At 36.1% G+C, this 19069-nt stretch overlaps 1 protein-coding gene across 14 annotated transcripts in view; it reads left to right on the forward strand.

Moving 5' to 3' along the window:
* The window catches only part of PKHD1 (PKHD1 ciliary IPT domain containing fibrocystin/polyductin), a 477526-nt gene that overhangs the window by 389349 nt on the left and 69108 nt on the right, over positions 1–19069 (forward strand). The window contains exon 63 of one of the 14 annotated variants that reach the window (XM_041771612.1): positions 5270–5292. The exons of 12 other annotated variants lie outside the window; for them this stretch is intronic. In XM_041771612.1, coding sequence (XP_041627546.1) covers positions 5270–5277 — 8 coding nt within the window. In that variant the 3' untranslated portion in view covers positions 5278–5292. Of the gene's footprint in view, positions 1–1515; positions 5206–5269; positions 5293–19069 lie in introns of those variants that run through there. One more of the 14 variants, XM_041771592.1, reaches the window with a different exon arrangement.

Here is a 19069-nt window from a genome sequence, read left to right on the forward strand (position 1 = left end):
ACTAAATTCAAGGAATGGAAGCATTTCAAGATGGGTGGAATGGTGCTAGTATAAAATACTACAACTAGGGAAAACAAAATAAGATTTGAGAAGAAATTATTGGATCTATTAACACAGACTTCATTGGTGATCTTAATACAAGCAGTTTCAGAGAAGACTGAACTCTTCTGGATCAAAGAGTGAGAGTACATAGAGATAGTGAAAGTAAAACCTTGTATCAAGAAGCCCAGCAGGTTGAAACATTGGAGGGAAAAAAAGAAAATAGGATGGTAGCTAAATCTGGATTTAGGAATGAGGATGGGGTTTGCTAAAATAAGGGAGGTCTTGAACATGTTTTAATGTGCATGAGAAAAAGTCAAAGGACATAATGTTAGGGTACAGGAGCAAAGTTGTATGAGAAACCAGAAGGATGTAGGATTCAGAGCATAGCCCTTTGGGCTAGAGGTGGCCTTATACAGAAATAGGAACATCTCAAAGGAAGCAATAGAAAGCAGAAAGGATGCATGAAGATGCTGCTCTTTTTTTTTTTTTTTCTTTCAGGCAGAATTTACAGTTCAATATTCTTCCTTACTGTGACTCCTAATCTTTTTAACTGGGAGAATGCCTCCACCATCAATGTCAAAAACTTATGACACTGTCACAATAGTAATCATTTCTTAATTCTCTATTAATATTGGAAAAACACACATTGACATAAAGCTCCTATATATTCAGCAAATCTTTTAAATGAACATACTTTAGTAATCACCATACAGCTATGCAAATTTTTTAAAAAGTGGGAATCTGTGTGTCAAATACTACTTTTCCAGTCTACACAGTGCTTGGTTAACACATGAATTCTCAGATTCTTTGCAATAATTTTGATAATAATAATTCTACTTATAGTAACTTAGCCATGGGTCAGACCCACAAGCTAGGGTCCTAGGCTCAACTGTTGCTTTTGAGAAAGGCAATCTCATATATAAAAGGTAGTAGTACTTCCTTGACTTTCAAAGAATTGAAGTGAAATTAATTTTTATTTCATAGGAGAATCAGATTCACATTTTTCTAGGCATTTCATATAAGTGTCTGGCCAAGGATGGGACTATAGAGAAAAGGCATGAATGGATAGGTGATAAAATGGGACAGAAGTTAGAGCCTGAAGAGGAGTGTCGTAATTGAATATCTAGAAAGTGGTTTTTGGTGTTTAAATGAATTTTCTTCCATCTATTCCATTTGCTACTCTTCCTCTACATGCTCCTCCTCTTCTTCCTTCTCCTCCCTCTTTTACTGGCCATGCTATATATTTTCTACCAATATAGACCAATCCTGGAGTGACATAGGATTTATAGATGGTTTTTGAACTTGTCCTTCATAGGGATAAGAAAGGACAATCAAATGCAAGTGGAATGGAAGGTCCTTCTTGGGGCTGCAGTAGCTCTTATATAGGTTAAAGGTATTTTTTCTAGTTGCTCATGTGTACATAGGGACATTTATACATTGTACATACATAAATTGTATATGACCTTCTTTCAGTATATGAGAAAACAAAACAAGGATCCAAAGAAGGAGAACTTGGGATGGGGATAGCAGACACAACAGACACAAATGTAAGTGAGTTGTTTCAATTTTTGAAGGAATTAAGAGAGGAATGTGTAGGGGAGGGAAATTTTCTATCTATCTTAGGTTCATGGGCAGGGATCCAACAAATTAGACCAACATAAGACAGATTAACAAGAAAAAAAAAACAAGTCTACCAACATGTACATCACCTATATACGTGGAAGACTCAGTGATGAGTAACTCAAGAGTGGTTAGAACTTGAGCTTATATAGCATGTTAGCAAAGAACACTAATTGTGTGGAAAAATAGCAAGATAAAATAAAGAGACTTTGAGTTTCTAGAGGTGGCAAATCGTGGGAGGCAAATATATGGAGAAATTAATGGCAGGCAAGGGTTACATAGTAAAATTTAATATGTGGATTCCTCTGGTATAATCTCTAGGCTGATGGGGGTGTCTAGAGTCTCAGATGATTAACTTCAATCCTTCCTGGTAGAAAGGAGGCAGATATATCTCTTATCTTTAGGTGAAAAGAGGGAATGCAGAGAGCTTTTTAAATTTCTGTTATTTCTCAATTGTCTTCAGCTTGAAATAACTGATATGCCAGAGTGGCATTTTTTTGTGAGGCATATGCTGCTACCTTTCAAAAGGTACTAGGTTTCACCTAGTAACCACTGTCAGATTTAGATTTCCTCATATCCTTACATCACTTCTGTGATTGTAATGAGGGAAAATTGCAATTGATTCCTATAAGTTTGACCCTGGGGCATTTAACAATTTTAGGCACCATCTATATCTCTTGAGAGATTTCATTTTGATGCAAATTAGTATTACTTTTTTTAAATTGAATTTTTATTCTTAGAGATTGATAATCTATGTATGATGCCTCCCTGTATGTAGGATGTGGAGGATAATTTCAGCTCAACAACATCTGTGGTTAAGTGTTCTCTGCCCATTACAGAACACATGTAATTTTCTGGCATTACTAGTGCCTGCATCTGGGGCCAACTCGGGCAAAAACTATGAGGTAGGCAAAGATTTTCTTTGGCTTTTTCCTTCTTACTTCCTCTTTCTACTTTAAGCGTCTATCCTGGCCTCATTTCCAGTTGTCACTTAGGTATTTGCACTGTAATAGAAAATTGCTACTAGGAAAAAGTCTTCAAGGCTCATCCAGAGGATTCTTTCCTAGCAGACTTTTAGATGGAAATGGGGCCCTGCAGGAGAGGCATTTTCTGGAAAAAGGCAGCCGTGAGCTTGTGCTGTGGGCAGTACAGGCCTGTCACATGGCATTCCAAGCACTAGCTCTGAGGCAGGCTCTCTCCTTGTGTCTTCAAACTATTCTTGAGGCCCCTTGACTCGGCATCCGCCATGGTTACTACCATATTTTTCATTTCTTCATAGTTGAACATCTTCAAAAAGAAGCCTGCCCTCATTGACTCTATCTTACTTATCATTTCATCTTCACCCACTTATTGTCACTTCTTCCCCCATTACTTCATGAAAATTGCCCTGGCAAACACCAACAAATTGATCAGATGTTTTCTTATGTATATGATCTGCTGAATTTGACTCTGAGTCTGATCCCTGATTCTTAAAATCCCATCCTCTTTATGTTTCTTGGCAAGGGAATGTGCTCCCCTGGTTCTCCAACTTCTCAGTTTTAGAGGAACTACTGAACCCAGGGTTGGGAGTAGGGGTGGGGAAACATAATGTCCAGCAGCATTCCTTGTTTCTTGATATGGGTTACTGGGTTTTCTCAATTCGTATATCAAGTACTATGCAAACAAATATTCAGGCCCCTTTCTGACCTGATTGCTGATATGGATCCTGTTGAATGGAAATTTTGGAGCTACCTCTGGCTATGTATTGCCTCCCCCTCATATTCACCATCTGAGTCTTCTTCTATTCATATCTCTAATGTTAGTGATCACTAACGTTTTGTCAATAATCACCTTCTTTTCCTCTTTTTTCCCCATTCTGACCTTATCAGTGCCCTGACTTCTGACTCCAGGGTCCCAAATCTCTACCTCTATTCAAGGCTCACCTCCCTTCCACACCTGACTATCCAACTACCTATCAGATATCTCCATCTACCCATTTTAGAATACCTTATCTTCCACCTCCACCCCATATCCAATCTCCCAAATTAGTAGTCATTCTTGGCTACTTTGCCTTTTAATGTGGCTTCCCTTATGCAGTCCCCAAAACATGCTAAATCTCTCTCCTTAATAGCTGCCTATTTTCTCACTACTGCCTTGGTGTGAGCCTTTATCTGAGCTAGAGGAGTAAATGCTGTTCATTTTACTATTTTAAACCTCTATAATTCTAAAATTTGCACAAGGAAGAAGTGCTTTTTCTAAAATGCAAATCTGATCTGTAAACGTTTGCTAACCTGATGTTAGTAACGTTTGTAAACCTGCTAACCTGATTCCCTTTATTTTCCAGAATAAAATCTTGGTTTATTAACATAACATCTGATGTGCTTTGTGATCTAACCACCTTCACAAAACTCTAGCTTCCTCTTTCAGGCACCACCTCCTTTCACAGTACAACCTCTGGACAGCATGTCCTTCTGGACCATTCTCTTAGTTTCATGACTGTGTCTTATCTACTTATCTAGAAAATAGACTCCATGCTAGAAGGGATTGTGGAGTGAATTCCCTTTCTGTAGGTGTGACTAAAGCTCATGTCGGGAAGGATAAAGAAAGGCAGACCATGTATCGTTTCTCACCTGGTTACTACTGCCTCTCATCAAGATTGGTTGGACTAGCCTGACTCTGAGGTACAAATAACTTCAGAGATGTCCCAGGCACCCTCCAAACTAGGACCATCAGAACAGAGATATGAATAGCCTCTATTCCTCAGAAACAGCATTGCATCTTAACTGCTAGACCCTTCTCTTTATGTCTATTGCCAGATAAGCTTTCCAGGATTTAAAACCAAAGGTGAACCTTTAGTTTTGAAAGAGTCTTCAATACTTCATCAATCAGGCATGTTGCCCAATGGTAGGTAATATTTTACCACAGGCCTCCCCAGGAGAAAGGAGATAGTAGACTTTGGTTTCCTTCTGAATTTTAAAACAAGTGTGTGGCTTGGTGGTTTATTGCCTGTTGTATGTTGTTGCTTTGAAAGATAAAAAAGATACTATTAAAACTTTCTCCCTCTTTCTTCTGGCTTGGATTTATAGTGAATGATCTGGACTTTTGTTTGTTTGTTCTTATAAATTCTCATTTTAATTTTTGAAACTTCTAGAGGGAAATTTTCCACTAGTTAGAGTTCTCAAATAATCAGAATCTTAATTGCCAGTAAGAAAGAAAGCTTGCTCTGACAGGTATCACAATAAAATCACAAACAAAATAACTTCAAAAAAAAACCCAAATAAAATAACTTCTTGATTCTATCTTCATTGTCCCTTCCAATTCGAGCAAATCACCTGGAATGTCTACCTCTGTGAAGTTAAACAAAGAAAATGGGTCAGAAAGGTTATTCAGAAGCAAAACTGTAATTCTTAATCAAATATTCTGAAGGTTCAATGTCTTTATTACTAAGACTGCAAGGAAGAAATATACATTTTTAGAAAAACTTTCAGCAATATTTTCATAAGCCTCCATCTGTGTTTATGAAGCACTTTATATAAATTTTTATGTAGCACTATATACCTACTTTCATTGCTGCACACATTATATGACATTATAGTATTTTATCTATTTGTCTCCCCTCGAATTTTAGTGCTTTGAAGTTATGGGGCCATTTCTCTTCATGTCCTCATCAGCTAGCACAAATTCCACAAGAATTATAGTAAGTATTTCTTTGATACCTATTGATAGGTATCAAAGTATTACTTTGATACCTATTTAATCAAAGGCAGCTCCAAGCAAAAAGAATGAATTTCTGATAATTCTTGGTCCCAGAGAAAATTTGCTAAATTTGAAATCTCTATTCTTCATTGAGCTTTTATTTTTTTTTTCATTGAGGTTTTAGAAGATAAAATATATAACCATTACTTTACTAATTACATTCTCTGAGATATGTAAATCTGAAACAAGCTTTGAATCTCATCAATAAAAATTGTGGAAATCTGTTTTCTTTCTTATTATATAAGTATGCATATAATATTCACAATTTTGCCTCTGTCTGCAAAGCCTAAAATACTTACAGGAAAGATTTTCTGACTTCTCTTCTATAAAATACTTTCTAAGCTTAAGAAACAACTAGTCTGTAAAAATTTCCCTAATGTAACCTTATAACACTAGCCTGGTCATTGAAATCTTGAATTCTGCTTCTCACCTACATTTCTGTCTGACCCTTCTTTTCTACCTTATTTGACTTGGCATAGAGCTGAATGCATAATGGGTATTTCATAAAAAGTGGTTAATTGATTTATTTCTCTAGCTGCTCAGTGTTAGGAAAACACTTTACCTTATGCTATTAGAATTTTAATTAATGGAATCCTAAAAATTCAATGTAACACATATTTATAATGAAGATTAGTTTAAATGACTGGGCTGAACTATGAGAGATATGCTCAGAAATAAATGCTAGAATCATCAGATTTAACTTTCTGCCAAACATTAGAAGTTGGTGAAATCTGTGAAGAACTAGAGGTGATAACTCAGCCTAAGAGATGCCTCTGAATTAACACATTAGGCCAAATGGGTGGGTTTTTGCTTACTTTTAATTTAATCACTTTAAAAGCAGCATTACCAATGACATCAACCATACAAATATTTTTAAAGTTCTCAAAATCAGTTAACTATGTAGCAAAGGAATTGCATAAGGTAAAATGAAACCTAGAGTTTATGCCTTGGCTATTTAAGGTTAGCATTTTAGTGAAACTTCTCTTTTTCCTTTTTTGTTTCCGGGGAAGTCCTTGCTAATTTCACTGGTTAAGAGAGTGCATTTTCCACTGCCTGGATAAGATGGGTTTATTGTAAATCCTGCCTAAATTTAGTTTGAATAAACCAGTCAAGAATTTAACCTATGTTTGACAAACTAATTGGCTGGGGGTTTAAAACCATCAGTTATGTAATAAAACTGTATGCAATCAATTACAGTGAACTGACTATGTTCAGGCGGCTTCATTTCTGAAGAATCCTGTTAGCAGTAGAGCTCTGAGTTACTTGCCTAACCCTTAGGAAGCAACTCAGCCTTCTTATAAGCATGAGGTTTTCAATTCCCCGCCAATTTCACAGGACTTTCAGGTTGCATTTTACCCAACGGAGCAATGTTAAGTGCATGTGAGAGAATGGTTCTGGCATATTATCCTTTCCTCAGTGAATCACAAATGAGCTCTTAATATCTGGTTCCCTCTCTAGATGGCCCAGCAAAGGTGCTAGGAAATCTGAGATGGGGACAAATGCGGTCCCTCATGGGCTGGCTGTCATCTAACACTGGGAAGATGCAGATCTGATCCAGAGCCAGCAATCAAAGGAGTTAGAGAATAAGAACCCTGGTATGATCCTTAATAATGAGATAGAAATGGAGAATCTAGGCAAGGAGAGAACATTCAGAGAAAGAAGGTGGGGGGAGGGAGATAGAGTCTGATGACACTTTTCAGTAGAGGGGAGAATTAAGTTTTAGCTATCAATGACATTAAAATGCTCTCTCCAGGGGCACCTGGATGGCTTAATCAGTCGGGCATCTGACTTTTGGTTTTGGCTCAGACCATGATCTCAGCATTGTGGGATCAAGCAAGCCCTGTATTGGGCTCCATGCTCAGCCTGGAGTCTGCTTGTCCCTCTCCCTGTCTCCCCCTAAAATAAATTAATAAATAAAATTCTTTAAAAATGTTCTCTCCATTTATCAAAAGAGGTTTGATATTTTAAACTATCATAGTTTTCTTTCTGTTTGTATTCTAGTTCTGCTTTTTCCAGAATCTTGCAATTGAAGGGCTTTGTTCAGTTAGTTTCTAATGTATATTAATTTCTTAGTCTCTAATAAATATTAATTTATCAGAAACACTTGTTAATTTCATTATTTGGATTAAAGCACAGTCTCCTGTGGGTGAGTACCTGACCCTGATCAAACCAAGACCAAGTTCTCCTAAAACATCTTCAGATAATGTTTCCTATGTAGATCTTTAGGTTGACTACTCATGCAGTTAGTTATTTTATATATATTTATAAGATGAGGACAGATACCAAGTCTGTCATATCTATAACTACTCCTAGGATATTATTCCTAGGCTAATAGCTCTTACCAAATATTTGTGAAACTAATGACTGTGGTTCTGGTCCTTGTAGCAGCCCCAAAAGCATGGAATCCATTTTTATAGTTACCATAGACACAAAAAAAGAATTAAACAAGTAGTTCAGGGAATTGGTCTCCTAACAAATTACTTAACACAGTTTTAGATGATCTTATTATTTGAATACAACATTGTATTATGGTTTCAAATATTCGATATCAAAGCACTTTCTACAAAACAATTTATTGGGAAATAATGCTATTTCTTAGTTGGAGAACTAGTTGCTTTATATTAAGCACAGTTGATAAAGTTGATATAGTTTATATAACAGTTGATAAAGTTTTTTTTTAATAAAGCCATTTTATTATTCTTATACTGAAACTGTCAGCCTAGAGTACCAAGTGCTGGGGGAGATGTGGAACAAATGGAACTCTCATACACTGTTGGTAGGAGCAAAATTACAGAGATATTCTGGAAAAGAGTTTGGCAATTTTTTTTAATAAAGTTATACATGTACTTAACATATTCCTGAGCAATCCTGCTTCTGATCACTTACCCTAGAGAAATGAAAATTTATGTTCACACTAAATCCTATAGACAAATGTTCAAAACAGCTTTATTTGTGGTGGTCAAAAGCTGCAAACAATCCAATGTCATTCAACATTGGCATAGATAAACAAGCCATGGTATATCTGTACAATAGAATACTACTTAGAAGTAAAAAGGAACAAACTATTGACATATATTGATATTATTACATGTAAGATAGATAATTCTCAAAGACCTGTGGGAGTGAGAGATGCCGGTATGAAAAGGCTACATACGGTATGATTTCAACTATGTGATATTCTGGAAAAGAGAAAACTATAAAGCCAATGAAGAGGTCAGGAGTTGGCAAAGATATGGGCATGGTGAGAATATTACTACAGCGGTATAGCACAGGGAGTTTGGAGGCATAAAGGAATTGTTTTATATCTTGACAGTGGATACATTATTGAACTCCAGGTAAATGAGCACCAAAAGAAGAAAAAAAACCACCATATGATAATTAAAAAAACAAAATCTCTCAGCTGGTAAGATTTAGGTAATTGTTTAACCAATTGAGACAGTCAGGTGGTAACTTCTCAGGTACAACACAATTATGGAAGGTAGAAATTCAGCTATAGTATCATTTTCTAAAATTATTTAAAAAAATTAAACTCTATGCCTAACGTGAGGCTTGAACTCACAATCTTGAGATAGAGAGTCACTTGCTCTACCAGCTGGGCCATGCAGGTGCCCCTTTAATAATTTTTTCAAAAAGACAGCATAAAATACTACTGTCAAAAAGTAAACTCTCCTATACTTTTTCAAAATTTGAAGCAGAGTTGTGGAATCTTGTTTGAACCCATCACTCTGTTGCCCAGTTATGTAGATTTCCCCCTCTGGTGTTTATTCTGGCATTAATTAATATAACAGAATTTGAAAGAAAGATTAGAAATGTGTTATGTTAGACATAGCCTTGCTGTAAGGGACATGCATATTGATATGCCAGGAAAACTTGGGCAATTTTCTCACTGCTAAGATTTTCCTTTTTTTTTACCCAGTCTGGAGTCCAATGGAAACCACGTATTTATTAAATGATTGATGTTTGTGCTCCTTAAGAACCATGGGAATTACCATCCTAGATCACATCATTAGTCTGCCTAGTCTAACATCTTGCTTCTGGCTTAGGTAATTATCTGATGCTTTTGAGGGACATTTAAATCTTCCTTTTAAAGCATTGACCATTGTTTCAAAGAGTGTTGACTCTCATTGCCGAGATGTGGATGAGAAAGCTGGGCTAAAGGAAACAATATAATACAACTAAGTTCTTTTATATTTTTAAAAGCTAATTTTATTTTGACCATTTGATGATACTGCTGAGGTCCCAAATAATAGGAATGTTGTGATACACTTGATCTAATTCTCAAGCATTTGATTTTCTACTCTACTGTGAGGCTGTGAAAATTAACTAGATACAATCTCACCTAATGGGTTTTATACATTTGAAGTCTCATTTTATATGTGGAAAAGCAAATAAGGTGCTGTGTATTTGTAATATGATTGTTCAGTGCTTATGTGCTATGGTCTCAGAATGAATTATTCCCAACCTCTTCCCAGGAGTTATCAAACTTACATGTCTTTGGTTACTTTTTACCATTTTCTCTCTAATATATTGGTTTGATTCCTTAAGAATGAAACAGTTTAATTGGCTGACTAATATAAGTTGATCTTTTTGGTCTTCCTATCACCTAGGTAGATGTTAAATGTACAGGCATTGTTTTAGGGCCAGCAGCAATTTATTTAGCATCTATAGCTTCCTAACGAAGAATTTTTTTTAAATGAATGCCAGATAAGAGACAAACTCTTCTGCAAATACCCAAGAATTGGAACACAGGCATTCTACTCAATGAAAATATTTTTTGTTGTTGTTTAAGCAGAGGTCTAGCTGACATAAGAACCTGATAAGAAGGCTCTTGTTACATGAGCAGTAAGTGACCTAAGAACCATGTATGTAGAGAATCCTTCTATAGTAGTGACTTCTCAACTGGTATAACTTTGCCATCCAGGGGATGTTTGGCAAATATGAAGACATATTTGGCTGCAACAACTAGAGGCTGGGGGGAGTATACCTACTGGCATTTATTGGGTAGAGAACAGAGGTGCTGCTAAATATCCTGCAATGTGTAGGACAGACTCCACAACAGAGAATTTATCCAATCTAATATGTCAGTCATGCCAAAATTGAGAAACCTCAATCTACAAAATGAAGAAAATGTGTTTTTAGCATTGAGCACATTGTCCTGAACATGGTAGGTACAGAATATGTATTGAGGTGATTTTCACAAGGGACTTCTCAAATCAGACTCAGGGCAAAAAGGAGAGTATTTATTATTGTAATCAAGCAAATTGCAAAGCAATGTTAATCTAACAGAAACTTCATGATATGCATTACAATTATTTTGCAGCATGTTTGATTAGGCACACATGGAACACAGCTCATTAAGAGGACTATTACCAGTATCATAATTTAACCTGTGTGAATAAGCATTGTTTTCCTCTCTATTATAGTTAGTTTTCAAAGATCAGTTCTTCCTCATCTGTTCCTATCAATGACACCAGTTTCTGGGGTCCACATCCTATCAGCTGGGGTTGCCTTGCTTCTACGACAGTTCTCCAGGGCTACAGTTATCAGTTTTGCCTCTAATCTTCTAGTTTGCTAATCCTCTGTGTAGCTGTTTGATCTTTAAACTTGAAGGCTATTGGAGCAGAAAAATCCTGCTGATTTCTTCTCTCTCTCTCTCTCTCTCTCATTTCTGGATCTTGTAAATAAACTCTTTATATTGAGATAGTCAATAGTAGGGTACCTGAACCAGAAAATTATTTTATATAAATAATCAACTGTCGAGGGGAGAGTGCATAGGGGAAAGGAGGAGGTATCTCAGTCCTTGGTTTGGGACTAAAGAAAACCACTTCCAGAACATTTGGGCAGATTTTTGTGTAGTCATGCGCCTTTCATAAATTTTGCTATGTTGCTCCTAGAAGCTAGCCTTCTAAAATCTTCAGGCCCATTCCTCCCTTTCCTGGGCATCAACAATGTATCTATGGGCTGTATAGACCAGCAGCTGTTGTGGCTATCTTGGTGTCTGTCCATCACTGCCAAATTCTTTTCTTTTTTTTAATTTTAGTTTTTTTTTTTTTTTTCAGCACCAAATTCTTAAAGCAGAACTGGCTTCAGATTCAGCCTTCAGAATGCTAAGGGTTTGCAGACTAGGGAAGACCCCTTTCTAAAAGTTATAGCTTATAATTCCTTTACTTGAAGATAGACTTTTAAATCCACTGGAGAGTTTAAAAGTTCAAATTTGTAAATGGAAACTGGGAATGCTAGCTTATTAAAACAAGTTTTCATCAAAATTCAAATAAGGATAGCAGATTCTTTCTTCTTCTGTAGGAAGAGAGGATATTTTTGGGAACCCAAAAGTGGGAGAGGTTGTTTTTCCAGGAACCAAAAGGCCATCAAAGGCAAACTTTTCCTATTTCACAATTTCACTTTGGGCTTGTGCCATTTTCCTTCTACTCTTCACATCCAGATGTACAGCAGATACAAGATAGTAAGGCAGGAAAGAGAAGGAATTAAGATTTCCATTCTAGAGTTCAGTTACATAATAGAATCTTATACACGTTACAGTCTGCAAAACCCTAGAAGTTTATAATTAATGTACTTCCTAGAGATCTCCACATCTATCCATAGTGTTATTATTTTAAATCAATGATATTAAATAGCCATCAGTTATCAATTTCACAGCCTAGGGAAAAAATGTTCTTGAGTATCAATTTCTGAGACTCAGGTAAATGCAACATTGGTTCAAGCTGAAGAACTATAGAAATGAACCCTAGAAATAAGTGAAATAGGTAGAGGTTTTTTTCTTGATCACCAATAATATAATAGATTATAAACTTCAAGATTTCATTTTTGGCAAGTTGGTCTTTATATCTCAGAAATAACAGTATTAAATGCTATAGAGAAAGGTTAGAAGGTTGAGATTGAGGTTGCATTAAAAAGACGAGTTAAAAGCTTTAATTTATACTTGAGAATAACAAGATATGAAAGGATTTTACGAAAATCCTTTGTTCATTAGATAATGTTTATTTAACAAGAAATGAGTGTTTTCAATGAGATTAAACTAAGGATTTTATTGGAAAGACTTTAAGAAGTAAGGTCTCTGTTCTTTAAACCCTGCTGATTTAAAGAAATATTACTAAATACTTTTAAGTCCATTTTTATTCAGTTCTGTCTACTTGCCATTGGTTATATAGACTTACAGCCTTAAATCATTTTTTTTTATTCTTCATTTTCTGTTTTAAAATTTTGGCAAGATTGTTTTCTTTGTACTTGTTGTTATTTGAAGGCCCCAGCAGAATTCCAATTCTTGTGTAGTCAGTGCTATTGGGAGAAGCCATGATGTCATTGCCAGTGGATAAGCTGTTAGCTAGGAAATCTGAGTCAACAACGTGGTTGTGTAGCTATATTGAGTCTTCTGTGGGTCTAAAGTGATGTGGCTATCACTCCTGTTTGCCTAGGACAACCCAAATCTATATTTGCTGCCCCAGCATGATTCTAAAACAGCCACTTTCAAAAGTGTCTTGGTTATAAACAATAAGTTACATGGTCACTCCAAACTTAGAAAGCTGTATGCAGAGAGTGGTAATGGTTCAAGTAGTTCTTATTTTTTATGATAGAAGTAGTGTGTAGCTTGTAAGAAGATTAGTAAAGTTAGGTTATCCAGGATGAAACAGAATATGGTTGGATTTTGGGGGTACTGAGAAAGAAAATATTTGCAGATAATTGTTAAAAACTAATAAGCCAAAACATGGAAGAGGAGAAAAGAATAAACAAGTATTATAACAGCAGGGCTATAAATTATTGGGGCAAAGCCAGGTAGTGTGGTGATGCTATAGAGGGAAGAGATGCATAGCAACCAGCATTCAATGCTACTTGCAGAAACACAATAAAGTTCTTAAATAGCAAGAGAGTATAGCATAGAGGTCAAGGACATGGGCTTTGGAAAAGACTGCCTAGTGTTCATTTTTCTCAAGCTACTTGAAAATGGAGAAGATGTTTAAACCATATATGCCACATTTCCCTCATCTGTAAAATGGGAGTAAGAGTAGTACCTACGCCATAAAGTTACCATGAAGATTAAATGAGCTTATGCTTATAAAGCACTTAAAGCAGTATCACATTGTAAACACTTAATCCATGTAGTCTGTTATTGTTGTTGTTGTTATTTTCAGTGAGCAAAGGAGGTAATTGCTATATCCCTGTCATCCAATACTTTAAATAAAACTGTTTCCTGAAGGCAGAATCACACCCAGAACAGGTCTGCAACCACACGGGCCGGGTACCATCCATGTTTCTATCTTACTTGTTTGGCAAATTTCTGAATTCCTTAGTTGGTCTCTACATCTTTAAATGGAGATAAAAATAGCATAGACTTTTAGGTTTGACTTACTACAGTCCTTATACAATTATTCCATGCAATCTCAGGGGCATACTCAGTGCTTCAGTATTAGAAGCTGTTCTATTGGAATCTCTTCTAATAAATTTGCATATATGATAAGGAATAAGTAAGCTACTGACTTTCTGGGTCTCTTAAATCTAATCATTTCTTAAGTAACTAGGTGTGAGCACATAGTTCCTCTTGAAGCATGGAGTGGTTGCATGGAGTGGATGCAGGAAACACACCTATGTTTGAGGTGTGTGTGAAATGCCTTGAAAGAGAGAATACTTGACACTACAGTTTTGTCATTAAAGAGAGTTCATGAGTTTAGGGTCCATTAGCACATGAACTCTAATTTGTCTCATGCTTTCTGTCTCTATCTCTGGGCTGTATACTTTTTCTCTCTGTCTTCCTCTGTTGTCTCTTTCTCTCTATCTTTTTGCGTGTATGAGCTTGTCCACAGGGCATATTTATTAGGAGAAGGAGGCAAAGAACTGAATCCTGAAAAACACCTTCCTTTAAAGGATTGGTTGAAGAAGCCCGTCCCCCACCCAGGGAAACAATAGCAGTTGAGGAGGCACAGAGATAAGAGAGAAAAAGGAGATAATGATGTTCTAGAAATTAAGGCAAGAGGGCATCTCAAGAACAGCAATAGCAAATGCTGTAATTATGTCAAGTATTAAATCAGAAAAAAAGCAACTGGACCTTAGAACTGGATCTGAAGCTTAGGTTCTAGTAACATTACTGGCAATAGTATTGGTAGAATGATTGGGGCAACGTGTAGACCTCAGTAGACTGAGACCTGTCTAAAAGATGAGAAAAGCACAATAATAAGTAACATAAATCAAAATAAAAAGAAAACCTTTATTTTCAAGGAATTTGAGAGTAAAGGAAAGAAAGAAAAGAAAGATAAGAAAGAAGAAAGAAAGAAAGAAAGAAAGAAAGAAAGAAAGAAAGAGAAGTGTTTATAGTATGGGAAACTTATATATGCTTCTGGCTGATGGGAAGAAGTTTGAAGATCCAAGAAACAGCCAATGATTGATGAGGGCTAATTTGTGGTGTTCAAGCAGGAGGAGATAGGGATAAGGTCATCTGTGTAGAGGTTAGCTTGGGAAATAGGGAAGATGAGGAGGATATAAGAAAGAGTGAATATTTGAAAACATTAGGGGTAAAAGTGGGAGGATTAATTCTCTGTGTCCTTAAATATATTTGTGAAGGACATGACTTGGTCATGAAGGTAGAAAGAGAACACCAAAGCCTTAAACAAACTCTTCCACTAGAGGTGAATGAAAGATGGGTTGATTAACATGGAAGGCTTGATTGAGATTGGAGATAAAGCACTTGCAATAGCACCAAATAACACAGTTCTTGGTTATAGATGGTTTTATTCTTTTTTAATGATGTGGTTTTCTGTAGGTTCTTAAACTTCCAGGAGAAAAAGTGATGGAAGTGGATGCATTAGCTTTGCCAAATTCAAGGATTTTATACATGGATATGGACAGAGAATGAGGGATGAAAGAATGAGAGGTCAGAAAATGCTGATGAGAGAGAGTCCAAAGCAGTAATGGAAGGAAGTAGACATTATGTGAGTAACGGAAGGAAGTCAGAAGATAGCTGATAGACCAAGGCTAAAGTTTCAGTGAGGTAAGCAAATAGATACAGCAGGAACATAAATACAAATAAATTTTTAATTAAAAAGTGTAGTTTTTGATTGGAGGATGAGTTTTCTTTTCTACCATGTCAAAGGTGGATAAATGAAAGGGCCAGGATCCAACCATTAGAGTGGCGACGAGGAGGATGGTTTCTAAGTGATAAAATCAATTACATGCTGAATGTTGAAAGTGATCTCAATAGCTTATTTAGTCCAATATCATTTTTAAGATGGTAAGTCTGAAGTTCTGAGAGCTAAGGCAACTTGTTTAAGAACAGTTGATTTTGGGGGCGCCTGCATGGCTTAATTTGTTAAGCTTCCACCTCTTGATTTCAGCTCAGGTAATAGTCTCATGGTTGTGAGATTGAGCCCTGTGTAGGGCTCTGTGCTTATCCTGGAGTCCACTTGGATTCTTTCTCTTCTTTCCTCTGTCCTTCCTCCCTAGTCATATACATTCCCTCTCTCTCTTTATCTCTCTAATAAATAAGTAAAATATATTTTATAAAAGAGCAGTTGATTTTGGCAAAAGTGCTAGTAGAACTCAGTTCCTCTTGTTTTCATGTGAGAGTGTGTTTAATAAACCACAGGGTTATATACTTATATACTTATACTTTCACTGTAAATGAGGTCACACTGTTACAAAATGACTCTAGATAATGCTTAGAAATTAACAAACCAATATGGATACTTCATCAAATAAATCCATAGTGTCAAATTCTGGCAGCCTATTGTGACCAATGACTTGTACATCAGAAAGAAAATGTAATCCCAGTGACATGTGACATAAAAAGGTCACATTGCCCAGCACCAACCCTTGCTTAACTCTAGCTAATTAGTGGTGCAAAATTTTTGGTTAATTCAAGTGGATGGACCTCAAGGCAATACTATTTATAGAATTCAGTATGATAGTTACCCTCTATGTTTTAATTAAAAATGTTTTTAGTATTAATCCACATGGTTTGAAAATATAAAAATGATTTCAGAATCACTTTGGAAATGACAGAATCATGCCTTGACTGATATTTTCACTCTTTAGTTCACCCACTATGTGGGTGATTTTGGGTGACTATAGGGTAATACATTGGTTTTATAGCCAACGCAAAGATCATCAAGTTGTGGCAAGACTATTGTACTAAGATGTCAGGAGAATAGTATTTCTGATCAATTCACTCAATCTTTGGCAAGTACTAAACTATCTGAAACTCAGTTTTTTCATCAGATAAAGGGAAATACCCTCTCTCATACCCACCTTTTATAGTTGTTGTAAAGAGCAAATGATGACAGGTAAAATGGTGGCAAAGTACACAATACAGCAACTAAAAATGGCTTTAGATGCTGACTCTGCCACTGAGTAAATGGATGTTCATGTTATTTAACCTCTCTAAGCATCAGTCTCTTCATCTGTAAGATATGTAATGCATGCAATATATCTGTTCATACAAGTATCTATATTCTCATGTAATAGCAGGAGTTATAATTATTTGAATATTAAAAGGCACAAGACAAGAGTAAAGTTCTTTTACCTTCCAGTTCTTGTTGAAACCTTGCTGCAATCCAGGCAATCTGATGAAATCATATACCTAACTTAATGACCTTCTTGCCTCATGTTTAATTCATTCCCCTCTATGGAGAAAGTACTGGGAATACTATCATCTATTTGTACCTTGCTTCTGTTTGTCCCTCTCCTTCTCATTCACTTTTTGCAATGAAATAGCTTATGTCTTTATTTGTGGTATTAGGATTTTAGGAAGCTAAGAATATCAACTTTACTGAAAATGAAGGGAAAATGGAATATCTGAGAAAATGTAAGTTCCTATCTGACACCTGAGTGACATATGGCAACCTTGATACCCAGTCCTTCTTGGAAAACATTTTTAGGAAAATTTCCTTAGGAAATTTTAAATATATACCTTTGGGGCGCCTGGGTTATTCTGTCAGTTAATCATTTAACTCTTTATTTTGGCCCAGGTCAAGATCTCAGGGACATGAGACAGAGCTCTAAGATGCTTGGGCATGGAGCCTGCTTAAGATTCTCTCTCCCTCTCCCACCACCACCACTGTGTGCTGTCTCTCTCTCTCAAATAAATAAATATTTTTTTAAAAATAATAATAATAATAAATTAAGATAAAGAAGCTTAAAAAGAACTAGATGTGGATTGGTGAATGGAATTTGGGTAGAATTCTGGATAATGGACTATGGTTAGAATTTGGATATGTGGACACGGAGAGCTCACATAATACATAAGAGGTGTTAGTATAGCAGATATAGTGGTGTTTGTCCTGACAGCAAGTTTTGTTGAGACTCCCCTGTATATACCACCTCTCACCCCAGCAGACTGCTAACTTATCATAGCACTTTTCTACTGAGTCCTTACATGGCTTAATAATCCTTTCTAAGACAGTATTTTGGCAGCTGCTGCCACAGATAAGCACCAGCCCTCAAAGTAAAACCTTTTTGCCATTTGGGTTAGCTGGCTAGAACAAAGAAGTTACTTTGAAGAATAGTTAAGTGAAGTTTGCATAGAGTACAGAGGAGCAATTGACAAAGGTTCTCGGGGTATAAGGTGAACCAAGTACCCGCAGGTTGATGTAAATGCAGAACAGGATCTCTGGATCATGAAGTTACAAAAGTGAACAGTCTTAGAAGCATTGAGAGACAGGAATAAAAATTTTCACATTTTAAAGAAGTGGTAAAAATTCTTTTATTTTTTCTTTACCTTATTTCATATGAGAACAAGTATGCTCTCAATGAAGTTAACAGTGGGGAATTTTTAAACAAATAAAAGGAAATACTTCTACACTTAGCATATAATCAGTCCATAGACTTTTCTGTTGGAGGAGGTCAGGGAGTCAAATGCTAAAGAGGAAAAGAAAAGAGAGGAAAATCTGGTTAATTTTATGACCAATAATAACATTATAATTACGCCCTAAGATAAGAATAATGAAGTTGAAGCTTTGGGGCATAAAATGATCGTCTCAGAGGAGAAGGAAGGAATTCTCCCACTCTTACCCCTAACAATTTGAATGGCACCAGAGAATTGGCCAGATGCATTATGGGCTATAGTTTTTCTCAGGAGGCAGCTCCTATTAACCTATAAAACCATTCTTGAAAGACCAGTGACTAGTGTTATCTGGAAAATCCTGTCATTTCAGGAGAAATCAGCCTTGATTCCAAGCAAAAAGAACTTTGTAGTTGGTGGAATGATAAACTTTCCAATTATGGAGATGGCCTAATTTTGCTTTTGACCCAATGTGTGCATTTCTCTAAATATAATATTCAGATGACTAACTTAGTGTATGGTACTAGATGGAAATAGGCTTTAGACACAGAGCAGGTCCAATAAAAAGCACATGATGTATCCCTAAGGAATTATAAGTATGCTCTTGCTCTTTTCCCAAACTTTTTTTCAAAGTATAAACCAGGTACTTAGAGCTTCTACTTTTCTTTCTTGGCATGCAGTATGCTGCTCGCTTTCTTGTATTCCAGACCTTAGTGAAGCTGAATTTTTAGCTGTCTCTAAGAGCTTCCAAGTTAGTTTTGAGCTGGCTACAAAGTGGAGATCATTTAGAGTGTAAACTCATCTGTAGCCAGTTCTCAGTGAACTTCCTTTTTTTTTAATAAATTAATTTTTATTGGTGTTCAATTTACCAACATACAGAAAAACACC

The sequence above is a fragment of the Vulpes lagopus genome, chromosome 1 (assembly GCF_018345385.1).
Source record: "Vulpes lagopus strain Blue_001 chromosome 1, ASM1834538v1, whole genome shotgun sequence".
Taxonomy (NCBI): Eukaryota; Metazoa; Chordata; class Mammalia; order Carnivora; family Canidae; genus Vulpes; species Vulpes lagopus.